Source organism: Neurospora hispaniola, assembly GCF_033458365.1.
Source record: "Neurospora hispaniola strain FGSC 10403 chromosome Unknown B0T23scaffold_4, whole genome shotgun sequence".
Taxonomy (NCBI): Eukaryota; Fungi; Ascomycota; class Sordariomycetes; order Sordariales; family Sordariaceae; genus Neurospora; species Neurospora hispaniola.
In genome coordinates, this window is record NW_026944409.1 from 62,136 (window position 1) to 74,396 (window position 12,261).

The 12,261-nt window shown below is 52.6% G+C and overlaps 3 protein-coding genes across 3 annotated transcripts; all 3 read left to right on the forward strand.

Annotated features, from left to right (window-relative positions):
• Positions 1-2,745: 2,745 nt before the first annotated feature.
• On the forward strand, positions 2,746-4,420 carry B0T23DRAFT_316211 (serine hydrolase-domain-containing protein; the record flags this gene model as incomplete). Its single annotated transcript, XM_062834916.1, has 4 exons — positions 2,746-2,787; positions 2,985-3,419; positions 3,516-4,041; positions 4,188-4,420. 4 exons carry the CDS (start codon positions 2,746-2,748, stop codon positions 4,418-4,420), a joined length of 1,236 nt encoding a protein of 411 aa, XP_062692478.1.
• Positions 4,421-5,775: 1,355 nt separating this feature from the next.
• Positions 5,776-7,079, forward strand: B0T23DRAFT_132740 (uncharacterized protein). The gene is made up of 3 exons (XM_062832217.1): positions 5,776-5,866; positions 5,918-6,149; positions 6,229-7,079. Exons 2-3 carry the CDS (start codon positions 5,963-5,965, stop codon positions 6,711-6,713), a joined length of 672 nt encoding a protein of 223 aa, XP_062692479.1. The 5' UTR covers positions 5,776-5,866; positions 5,918-5,962; the 3' UTR covers positions 6,714-7,079.
• Positions 7,080-8,260: 1,181 nt separating this feature from the next.
• B0T23DRAFT_441358 (uncharacterized protein) lies at positions 8,261-12,261 on the forward strand (the record flags this gene model as incomplete). Its single annotated transcript, XM_062840769.1, has 4 exons — positions 8,261-8,497; positions 8,579-9,085; positions 9,168-9,353; positions 9,422-12,261. The coding sequence occupies 4 exons, from the start codon at positions 8,261-8,263 to the stop codon at positions 11,987-11,989; spliced, it is 3,498 nt and encodes a 1,165-aa protein (XP_062692480.1). The 3' UTR covers positions 11,990-12,261.

Genomic DNA, 12,261 nt, shown 5'->3' on the forward strand with positions numbered 1-12,261 from the left:
AGAGGGACTGAAAAGAGGTGATGAGAGACGAGGTGAGGTGGAGTGAGAGGAAAGCCTTTAACGAGGACCAAAGAGAGCGACAACCATCAACGACGAAGATTGACTGCTGGAAATGTGATGGCGGCTTGGGCGAGATGTCGGTTAATTTGGTGGTCTCCTCGTCAATGAGGCATGGGCTAGCTTACGAGAAGAATTGAGGTGAGTATTTAGTCTTATGAGGGTCTGTTCTTACAGTTGACAGTCACGGACACAGCCTCAGCGAGGTTAGAGGACAACATGTGAGAGAGTGACGGGGCATCATGCTTTCGCCCGGTATCACTCCATAGCCGCTTGCAGATATCTGGAGATAACTACGTCGCTGTAGTGAAGAAACCTCTCTGTGGCTGGACACAAACAACCTTACTATGCAGAGGTAGGTATGGCTGGATGGCTATGTCGCCTTCTTATGCAAAATGCAGTCTCTCCAGCCGACAACCCAGCCTGACGCGATCGTCCGTTCCCCAGACTCCGGGACCAATCGATCCTACAATCGACCTACCGCCCGTAACCCTTACAGGCGCTCGAAGAAAAGCTTCGCGTGATTCGAAGGAAGTCAGCATGATCTCTTCCCAGCACAAAGAGGCTTCCAAAACCTTTCGGTTTCTGCTTCGACGACTGCGTCTAACTCCATACATAACCCCGTGGCCCTGACCAGCTCACTCTCCCCACCAACGACTGATTCAACATGAAGACGACGACCTCGAACCATCTCTCTTGCATTCACCGCCCAGCTTTCGAGCATTTGCGCATGGGTGTGCCAAGCTCGACTCATGGGAGCTTATTTTAGTATGATCAAGCAAGCCTTATTGCTCAGCTCGTGCCGGGCTGCACGTCCAGACCCATAACTTCGAGCAATTTGAGTTGGGGATGGTGCCTAAAACAGGCTTCAGTTTAACAATTTCTTAGCAGCCGTCAATGACTGGCGGTGTGGTTGTTGGACAAGCACATTAACGCTGCTTGCCGGCCTGACAAATATGGACCCCAACCACAAGAGGCTATAGAGGTATCGACATGTGAACACGCTTGCTCTCTAACTCCTCCTCAACCACAACCCAGGCTGGAGAAGCCCGCACGGACTACAGCCCATCTAACTCCGTTGGGCTGTTTTTCTATCTTCTTTGCTTGTGTGGCCTGTTCTCTGCTTTCCCGGACGTCCCGCACGAAGCAATGCTCCTGAGGCATCATCGTGCCGACCGGTGCATACTCGCAAACAGGAATAGGAACACACACCCCACGACGCGTACACTACACGCGTAAAACGATTTCGGAAAGGAGAACCCGAGCCCGAGGCCCGAATCCGACGAAAGTCCAGCTCTACCTCTCGGGTGTTGTTTCCCATGAACAGAGAACCACACAGGCTCAGCCAACGAGAGTGGCTCGATGCTAGTAGTGAGAGGAGGGAAGGAGGAGGGCACTGAGGGCATCCCCAAACCCATCAAATGTGTGATAGAAAGCTTAAGTACCTCTAGTCACACTGTCTCGTGCGGCACCGACAGCGATCCAGTCGCAAACCGTAACTCGTCCAACGTATTCCGACAACCACATCATATCCATTTCGTACAGTATCCAACACCGAAAGGCTGGTGTGCCAGCCACATGGTCTCAGTTCACACAGCCATCACCTCCAGCCTCTTCCTCCTCAACGCCGACAAATAGAAAAAGAAACCATTCTCGGCGTAACACTCGTACACCATCTCGAAGTACAACGAACATTCGACGCCTCAACCCAATAACAAAGCTTCAGCCCTGCCTCTCAGGTGTTTCACAACAGGGCACACATGGACTCAGCCAAAGAGAGTATGGAGGGGAGAGAGAGGACACTGAGGGGAAGGAAAAGGGGAGAAGTTTAAGCCGAATATCTACAATTTACCTACTGTAGCGCAATGTTCGCCACCTAGGGTAGCCATGCGCTTCTCAAGAAGAGGAGAACAAGAAAAAAAGAAAAGAAAAAAAGAAAAAAAAAACTCGAAAAAAGAGGGTTTGACCAGCACCCTACATCTTCCCGCCAGCAAGTATGCTGTCGACAAAAAACATCCATATTTTCCCAACTTATGACGCGAATCAAGGAGGCTACCTCTGAGTCAAAAGCAATGGCCAGACTAGAAATCTATGTCGAGGTACTGATGAGAAGGGTGGTAGACGCATGGCGCTAATGGAACTCACCAGAATGGCAGGCATGCTGCGGCGCGTCAACACCATCCACTGCTCCTGACACGCCAGGCATGCTCAACCCCCTCATTTTTTTTCACTCATGGCATGAACCCCGCAGTTCCTAGTCCCAACTTCTCAAGACTAAGGTAAGATATATCTGGGGGATGGGCCTTCGTCGTGGCCCAGTATGGGCTGAAAATCGCAGTAGCGTCTCAGCAAACGTTTATAATCTCATCTAAGAAAGAGCTAACGCCCATAGTACAGAATGGTCACGCGGAATCCACGATCGAGAGAACTTCGTCGCGTGATAGTCGCCCAAGTCCCCGTACCATACCAACGAAAGAAGTCGCCACCACGCCTGGAACATCGCCAGGAAGGGAAGGGCATAATAACGGCACGGTCGACCGCGACAATAGATGGGAATTGGTGTCAAGTCGATTCCATCCATCTTCTCAAAAACTTCACTTCACTTTGTTCTTGTGCCGACGAGTTTGAACGACATTGGGTCTCGAAAGACGAGAGGGAAAAAGACTTTTACGATACAAGCAAGTCAAGATGAAGTTTCTCTGCCTCCCTGGTGCCTACGGCAGTGCACAGGTTTGTAGACCCCCTGATCTCCTGTTTTTCTTTCTTTTGTTTTTCTCCCCTTTCTTCAAATCTTGCAGTAAAGTTCACTGGAACTGTATAATCCCTTGTTTGACACATACAACAAGAGATGTTGTCCAACTGCACCCCCCCAGCGTGGTCAAACTGTACTTGACATCAATGACTGACAGCTCTGGTCCGCTTTACAGAACTTCGAAGTCCAATTCGGTCCTCTCGCGAAAGAATTCAAACGCCGTGGTCTCGGCTCCTTCACCTACTCGCAAGGCACGCACGAAGTCGCCGCGCCCCCCGGTTGGGAAGACTACTTTGGCAAACCCCCTCTCTACCGGTTTCTCGACGTCTCCCAAGGCGATGCCTTTGAGACTCTGCGCCGGCTGCGCCACGTACCGCGCGGCCTGAACCCCGAAGACACCATGCGCCAGCTGCAGGGCGCGACGGTCGAGGAGGACTGGCACCAAGAGGCCTGGCGCCACGCTCTGAATGGCGTGTTCAAGACCATCGATGAAGACCCGGAGATCGATGCCATACTTGGCTACAGCGAGGGCGCGATGGTGGCGGCGAGCACGATTGTGGAGGAGGTGGAGCGGTGCGCGCGAGAGAAGGGGAGGGAGCGAAGGATCAAGGTTCGTGATTCGCACGCCTACCCTCATTCGAGTGGAGTTTGTCTTCTATAGTACCGAGACGCTGACATGGGACACTGGGATGTACAACAACTATAGTTTGCCATCTTCATCGCAGGCGCACCGCCCCTCAAATTCGAAGGGGACAAGCGCATCACGGCGCAACTATACGACGAAGTCGGCACGTGCATCGACATTCCGACCCTCCACATCTTTGGCTGCGACGACGCCTTCCTGACCTCGGCAGTCGCCTTGTTCAACGTCTGCGAACCGAGCAGCGCAGTCATGTACGATCACGGACTCGGCCACATTGTGCCTCGTGACGCTGAGAACGTGGCCCGCCTCGGAACCGTCCTCAGCAATCTCATCCCAAAAGTCGAGGACCAAATCAAAAGAGCGGCACACTTCAGCAGGAAGGAAAAGAGGAGGGAGGAAAAGGAGGCGAAGAAGAACAAGCGGAGGGTGGCTGCTGCGGCCGAGGGCGGTCAGGGAGTGGAAGTAGTGCGACCGGAAATGCACCAGCGCGGACACTCGCACCTTTCTGCTACGTCGACGCAGGGACGCAGCAGTTCGGGCCCGACAACGAGCGGAAGCATCACGCCGGCGGAAGTGGACTTTACGGCTGGTAAGTTTGTTTTTCTCGGTGTCTTGTGTCACGTGGGAGGCTACTAACTTGCAGAAGCTATGCTGAAGGGGGCGGACGTCTAGGGCCGAGCGGCCCAGATCACCTACCCAAGGTCCGGGCTCCGCGCGCATTGGATTTCGGATGAGGTGAAATGAGGGACCGGGTGAGGACCGTGGATTACGGCGCTGAGATTGCATGGAAACGGTCTGGGAACCGCATGGGGAACGGACAAGACTGCAGTAGAAGGGGGGGTAGGGAGTTGGAGTTGGGACGTGAAAAGGAAACGAGCAACGGCAAATGTTTGATACCAGCGACGGCAACAACAGTACACCTCGCCGACATTCAATATAATCAAAGCGCTTATGTTACTTCGGATTGATTTTCGGATTTCTCGACCTTTGAAGTGATCGGGCATGGGATAGATGCATTGTCCCTCAGCATGGAAGCTGCAAAACATACCTCTGATACACAGCCGGGCGGAACTCACTTGAGGTACTTGCAGGATCGAGGTAGGTACCTAGGTACGCAACAAGATGACGGGAGAACGGAGAACTGCAGGAGCGAAAAGGAGACATGAATTATGACACCGAGTGCTATTCGTCGAACAACAACAACAACTCGGACACCAACACCAAGACCACCGGAATCGCAGCCGAACGTCCCGTCATCATCACTTCCCTCGCCCGCAGGCTGACCATGTGGACTTCAACGCGGATGGAGTCAAAGAAATCATCTGGAAGGTCACGTAGGGAAACGACAAGAGTTTGGTGCAGGACCCATCCTTGAAGTTTTCTGTCCGAACGACTTCGGTCGTCAATGGATGTTGATCCTGGGTGTTTTGCCATCGGTCATGTCCGCTGGTCCTAGTGCCATTTGGCACGTGTGGATGATGGCTAGGTGTAACAAGGGATACGCTTGTTGGTAATACTCTTGGCCTTTGAAGAAGAAACGAAAACTGATGAAGGGTCACCGAACTCGCCGAGTGTTTTCGGTGCGGTGTGCCTTGACTTGAGTTGCTGGGCGTGGTATGCAGTTGGATGTTAAGGAACCTCTAAGGTAAGGAGTTAATGTAGGCACGTACAGCAAGAGGTATCAATCTCAGCTGTGCAGGTGTGATGGGAGGTACGGTGAATCCCCCCTGAAACTGCATATCCCATTCTCGCAACTACACCTGGCACCAAAAGGTGCCCTCGAACCGCCTTCCCAGATGCAGTCTCAGATTCTCCCGTCTGCCGCCAAAAGCCAGATTCCCATCCTTCATATGTATGTGCCCCTTGTTGCATAGAGGTACTGAGATCTGGCAGTCCCCTCAAGTGTCCAGGTCATAGGTATGTATGCAGCAAGACGGGAAAGGACTTAGAGGCACTTTGCCGATGTGCATGCTGCTCAGTCGTGCAACGTTGGCATTGCACGTTGCTTGTGCAGGCATCCCCCAAAGGAGTATTTGTGGCTTTCAGGTGCGAGCAGATATCGGATATTTATTCTCAGATTTCAGATTTCGGACTGCGAGATGCAAGGGATTGTTGCATCCAGACCCCCGTCGCTGCTGAAAAGAAAAAGAAGAAGAAAAAAAAGACCAAAAAAAATGACAGGTCCTCTCTTCCCCTCATGTCTATCTCCCGTCTTCGAGTCCTTGGTTCCTTTTCTCCATTTGCCACTTCCGTGATGCTGATAAAAACCCACCAGGACCCCTCTCGCTCGCCTCTCCGCACGCCTCGTTTTTCACGAGATCCTCAAGATACATGAACAAAAGCACTGGACACATACCTCCACTCTCATATGTCGGTGCACAACCCTTTAGTGTACCAAGATACCCCAAAACAAGGTTCAGACCCATGACTACCGAATCGCCGATCACCAACTGAATGTCATGCAGGTGTCTCAGGCGAGATGCAGGGCCCATTGCTTTTTCCTTGGGACAATGCGCCATGTCTGGTCTAGGCCTCCCATTGTGCTAGCTCCATCCATTCATGTCCCAATGGATCTGGATGGCTTTTTGGATGAGAAGGAAGCCATGCCGGTTCAAGGACCTCGCGACCGAAGCACTCACGTACATATTTCTCTAGGAGACGAGTGCACTGGAAGATCATTCTGGAGTCGAGTCTGGGGTTCGTCATCGTTTCAGACATTTGATTTCGATCGACACTCGTCCAAGATCTGGGATGTAACTAAGAAGGACCCTAAAAGTCTTGGTAGGTGCCGCAAAGGATCCAAAAAGGTTCCACACAACCTTCGATGGTCGGCTTTTCTGCCGAAGCCGAGATCAGATTGGATGGATCAACAGATTTCCTTGGGGGCTTGGGAGAACTTCGGTTCCTTTGGCAAAGTCAAAGCGCCGCCGAGCTGGTCGCTGCCCCCCCAGAAAAGGTAAAAATCACTCACCATTCGCCGGGCCTTCGCCATGCCGGCGCCGGGGTTCCGATTCGGATGGAGCACGCCCAGAACAATCGGACCCAGTCGTGGCCAATGCTCTTCAATCGGTTGAAGACGATCCACTGACGCTAGAATCGATAGAATCGATGAAAAAGTCAACCCCTTATCCAAGCTTGCATCAAATACCTATCTTAGCGGACACTGCAGCCGAGGGGAATATCGTGGAGAAGACCGGAGACGACGACTACGGGGAGAGGGCCGAACGAATAGAATTACAAGCCCTCTTTCAGAGCAAGTGAGGATCCGAGAACGAGACCAAGTCGCCAAGAGAATGGTGTCTTAGTGTGTGTACGCGCACACACTGTTCCCCAGAAGCATACCCTGTCCCGGTCATTCAGCTGCCAAGATGCCAAAAGCAGGCGGAGTCCTGGACAACCTTGGGATCAAGGCTTCAGACATTTGGCGGATCGATGGTCTCAGCTCGAACCCTCGAGTTCCAATTAACAGCAAGGAGGACGGGTTATAACCTAAAGAACACGGATTGTACCGATACGCGAGCCGAAAGAGCCGATCGTGGCCGATTGGACAAGATGAATGGCTAACGAATCACACACTAGAAACGACAGCACTGGTTCCATGCCTTGGGGGAGTAAACAAATCAGAGAAACAGGTCCAAGAACCTAGGTAGGTAAGTTGAGGAACAAAGGGGTGTCCGTGCATACAATCACATTGGGAAAGTTCTCACGAGCTTTTTTCTGTCTCCAAGTGAAACACGGGCTTGGTTAGCGGCCACCTACTCCTCGATATGGCTTCCATGTTTTCGACTAATCACGCCTCCTGGGCTTTGAATCCTCGAGAGAGCCGCACTCAGCCGCACTACATGTAGTGAAAGCATCTGGTGTGAATCTGTGAGATAATTTGGTCTTTTCACATCTCGTGGCCATGGCCAAAAGTTCCCAGACGGCCGAGGCACACTTCTCGCAAGACTATCCCCCTAAGGAAAAAGAAAAACAAACCCCTTTCCCACTAGGTTGGCCACATGCGAATCGAAAGACCCCTGTGCCCTACACACATACAAGGTTGGGTCGTTGTCAACTTTACACTAGTGCAGTGATGAAAACTGGGATGGGCCCGGCTTTGGGTAGGCCAACTGGCTCGACGCTATCTATTTCATGCAAGGGGAGACTTTGACAGAAATGATATATCGAACACGCTGGCCTGCTTTGTTGTTTCGTTTTCGAACGGTCTAGTTTGTTGCTTGCTGTTTATCGTGAAAAGTTTCCTTGCGGTTGTTTCTAGACATCTATCTCTGCGACTGAACGAACTGATCGACACTCATTCCTTTCACTGACGTCGACCATACACTAACACATACCGGAACAATATCACCCCACAGGCAATCTAGAGGTACCCATCACACACCACTCGTTGCTCTTCTTCCTTCTCGCTGTCTCACATCTACGGGACCACTCCGACCAATGACGGCGTAAACGCCCCTTGATATTGCCTTTGGGCATGTTGGATCCACGACGACATCAACGCTTACGACTTCGACTTTACCACCACAAGCAAGCCAATACTACCTACCTCTAAGCTTCATTAGTGGTAGTAACAAATTTACTACCATACCATACCACGCTACCACGCGATATAGACGCGGATCTCTTTGTCAACAATAAGGTACCTACATGTAATGGTCCATCGTTCATTATCATCATCAACAAGATCATCATCAACCACCTTTACAATCCTTGTACATCGAGGATACTCAAGGCACTGCAACATAGGTGTTGATCAAAGCGAAACACGCATATAAAGAACGAACGCAACTTGAAACACAACAAATATGAACGAGACACATTATGGGGAAGATCCGTCGGAACTGGCCAAGTCATACCTAGGCCAGATCGTCCCATTCCACTTGTCGCCGGGCATCATCATACTCAGCTACATCATCAGTCTGTGCGGAGCGATATCGACGCTGGAGTTGATGAACAGGAGGACGTCACGCAAGGGCCTTTACAATCATTTGCTTCTGATAGGAGCGGCGATTTCGTTGGGAGGTGTTAGTATCTGGTGTATGGTAAGCTTATCCCTTTGTTTCTACCATATCCAATACAGTACGACCTCCTCACTAACCCCTTTTGATGCAACGGGTTGACAGCACTACATTGGCAACCGAGCCATCATCCTCCACCACGGCGAAGTCGCTCTCCAAATCGCTTACCGCGCCGACCTCACCGTCGCCTCCTTCTTTGTGCCCATCATCGTCTTGCTGTCTGCTTTTCTCATCACCGCCAACACCACCATCATCACCTGGTGGCGCATCCTCTTGTGCGGTGCGCTATCAGGCATCGCAACATGTGGCATGCACTACCTCGGTTCGGCAGCCATTCGCAACTACAAATGCAGCTATGGCACGGGGTACGTGGTGGGCGCGGCGGTGATCGCCGTGTTTGCGAGCACGGCGGCGTTGATGCTGTTTTTTGTGTTCAAGGCGCAGTGGACGAATAGCTGGTGGAAGCGATTGGGGTGCGCGGTGATCTTGTCAGGCAGCGTGAGTGGCATGCATTGGTGTGCGGCGGTGGGAACGAGGTACAGGCTGCAGAATCTGGAAAGTGTGAGGAGTATGATGGCGCATAATGCTACGATTATCGTGGTGCCTTTTCTGGTGAGTCGTCTTGGGGAACATGAAGCATCTGGTGTGCAGGAAGGAGGAAGAAAGAAGGAAAAAAAAGAGCTAACGGCAACAGGCTATATCCTCATGTTTGGTCATGGCAGGCGTGGCCTTCCACTCGAGCAGGGTTCGCAAAGTCTATGCCAGCAAAGCGCAAAAGATCACACTCGCCGCTGCCATATTCGACGACCATGGCCGTATTCTCGTCACTCCGGATGGTAACCTCCCCAGCGAGGAGATCACCACTACTTTCCTCCAAAAGGTTATACACAAACACCCCTTTTACTCTTTCCCACCCCCGTTTCACGCTAACATACATGACAAAAATAGACTCAACACGACGTCTTCTCAACCGGCCACCCTCTCTTCCACTGGATCTACCAAGCCTCGCGCGACTGGTACCTCATCTCCAAAATTGCCGACAAGATGGAGCTGCACCTGGCCTCGCTTCCGCACAGTCCCACCTCGTACTCGCGCAAAGCACGCATGGGCATCGAGTTCATCGACGAAGAAGGGAAAATCATCGAGGACTACGACGTGATTTTCCGGGAAATGTTCTGCTTGGCGACTGTCGACCTCTCGACGAAAATGAACATGACGCTGGACGAAGCGGGCGTTTTGTGGGATGAGATTCTGACAACAGGAGGTGGGATGACGAGTGGAGTGCATGGTCCGGACTCGAACGCCAGTGGTGGATTTGATAAGAGGAAGGGATCGACTTCGACTTCGGCGGCGGAGATGTCGCAGAAGATGACTTTGGAGGAGCTGGCAGAGAAGGGAATGATCCAGACGGGCGATCAGGGACATGGTTCGTTGATGTTCTTGGTCAAGCGGGTGCAGGGAACTCATGCGATCGACAAGCTCGAGGCTTCGGGACACCTCTTTGCGGACCTGCACCAGGTCTGCAGGATCATGAACAACAGCATGCAGATTCGGACGGGCAAGTTGGAGGAGAAGCTGAGGTCGATGGAAAGATACACGCAAGACGCGATGCTGGATCCGGGCGTACACGTTGGTCTCTTTGCCATCCGGGCACGAGTGGACATCCAGCAATTCGATGTCATGGTCCGCAAAGAAGCGCGCGGTTTGCTTCCCAGTGTCAAGCTGCCCATCGAACGACTCGACTCCTCCGACCTCGCCTTCCTCCGCCGCCACGACGGAATGTCCATGTCCTACTTCCTCAAACGGTACCGGCACAGCGAGGAGATCCCCCAGCAAGACGCCAAGATTGCTCGTGTCCTGTACGACGCCATCAAGGACCTCCGATCGCTTGTCGACGACACGCTGTTCGATGAGGCAACGCTGGTGGCCAAAGTCTCCCAGGTGCCGTGCAAGTCGCCCGACAATGACTCGCGCACCTTTACTTGCTCCATGCTCACCTTCTGCATGATGATTCCCATCCACACGAGCGTCAACTGCCCGCAATTTGAGTTCAGTCCCCTGCCATTCTTCAAGGTGCGGCAGTTGGCCTACAAGAACTCGCCTTACCACGGCGCGTTCGCTCGGTCTGTCCATCGGGAGATCTACCCGATTCTCAACAACCTGCGGACAACGTCAACCGCGACCAACAAGCGACGAGGAGTTCCCGCATGGTTATCCTCCTCCTGGCTTCATACTTCGATGTCGATGCCGATCCTCCCCTTCTGGCGACGACCGAGCCACAGGTCCCACGATCTCCACCCCTGGCGTCACCAGCGCAAAGACGGCATGGACTCTTCATCCCTCGTCTCTTCCAGCAAGGAAAATGTCCTCCAGCCATCTTCGCACCGTAGTGTCTCAACCCACTCCCTCGACGTCTACAGCTCCATCATCTCGGACGACAATAAAGGGGGGATCCAAATCCAGCTGCAGCCACAATCGCCTCCTCGTCTCTCGCCTTCCCCTTCACCGTATCCTGGCTCAGCAGAGCGACAGCAGGGGCAACAACAACAACCAACCGAGGAGATGATGGCCCGCCCCAGCCTTCACGTGTTTCCCCCACGCGACACAAAGCCACGACAGCTTTCCTGGGGCGGCATCATGATCTCCCAAGATGTTTCCATCTCCGTCGATGACTCTGCCCTGGCTGTCACTAGTTCGCAGCATACGTCGTCGTCGCATCACCATTTGCGTAGCAACCACCGCCAAGGCAACCATCAGCATAGTAACAGCGCAGGAGGAGCATTCGATCTGCAGATGCAGCAGCATGGAGGGAAGAAGAAGCGGTTCCTGAGTACTTCGGGAGATAAACATGGGCATCATCATGACCGAAAGAACCAGCGCGCCAAATCAAGACCGCGATCAGGTTCCATGAGTGCGGAATTGACGTTTATGTCGTCGTCGATCACCACGACAAGCCCCTCTCATCATGACCATCCTGGTACAAACCGCCGCAACTCCTATCCCATCAACCCAGGGGCACTTGACCTACACTCATCACCCGACGATCATCAAGCATCCGAGCAAAGCGTGATAAGCTACAGCCGTACACACCCCTTACCTCATAACACGCACGGTGGCGGCGGCCTCGGCCAGGGTCTCGGCCAACTTGGCCCCTTGTCACATGCGACAACCCTTTCACTTTCTGATCCACTAGATCATACAAACTCGGCGTCTACCTCCAGCTCCATATCCCACCAAAAACAACAACATAAGCCGACGTCCCCTACCAAATCCGACTTTAGCTTGGCCGTCGACAATTACAACAAGTACAATGGGTTCGGCATGGACGGCGTACATATAAGCGGCGGCGGCACCAGCGTGGGTGGTCTCCGACTAGGAGCGGCGAGCAAAGTGGAAGTGAAGAAGGGAGAGGAGGTGGTCATGACGTTTGTGGATGATTTGTTTAGTGTCTGTGTTAATAGCTCGGGGGCGGGAGGAGGGGCAGCGGGAGGGGAGAGGGCAGGGTGGAGGAGGTGAGGTTGATTTGCGTTTGAGATGTCATTTGCTTGAATGGATGGAATATGATGGAAGCGATGAAATGAATGAGAGGAAAAGGACGGCGAGTTGTTTCATGTGCGAAGGATACCCCCCACACCTCTATAATGTAAATATTTCTCTCTGATGAATGCATATACCTGTAGCCATTCAGCTTGATGCCGATGTAGTGATGTGGACTTCCACTTGAGAGGGTGAGGTGGGCGGAGCAGGATGGTCTGGATCGATAACGTTTGAATGGTTGGTGTTCGCCC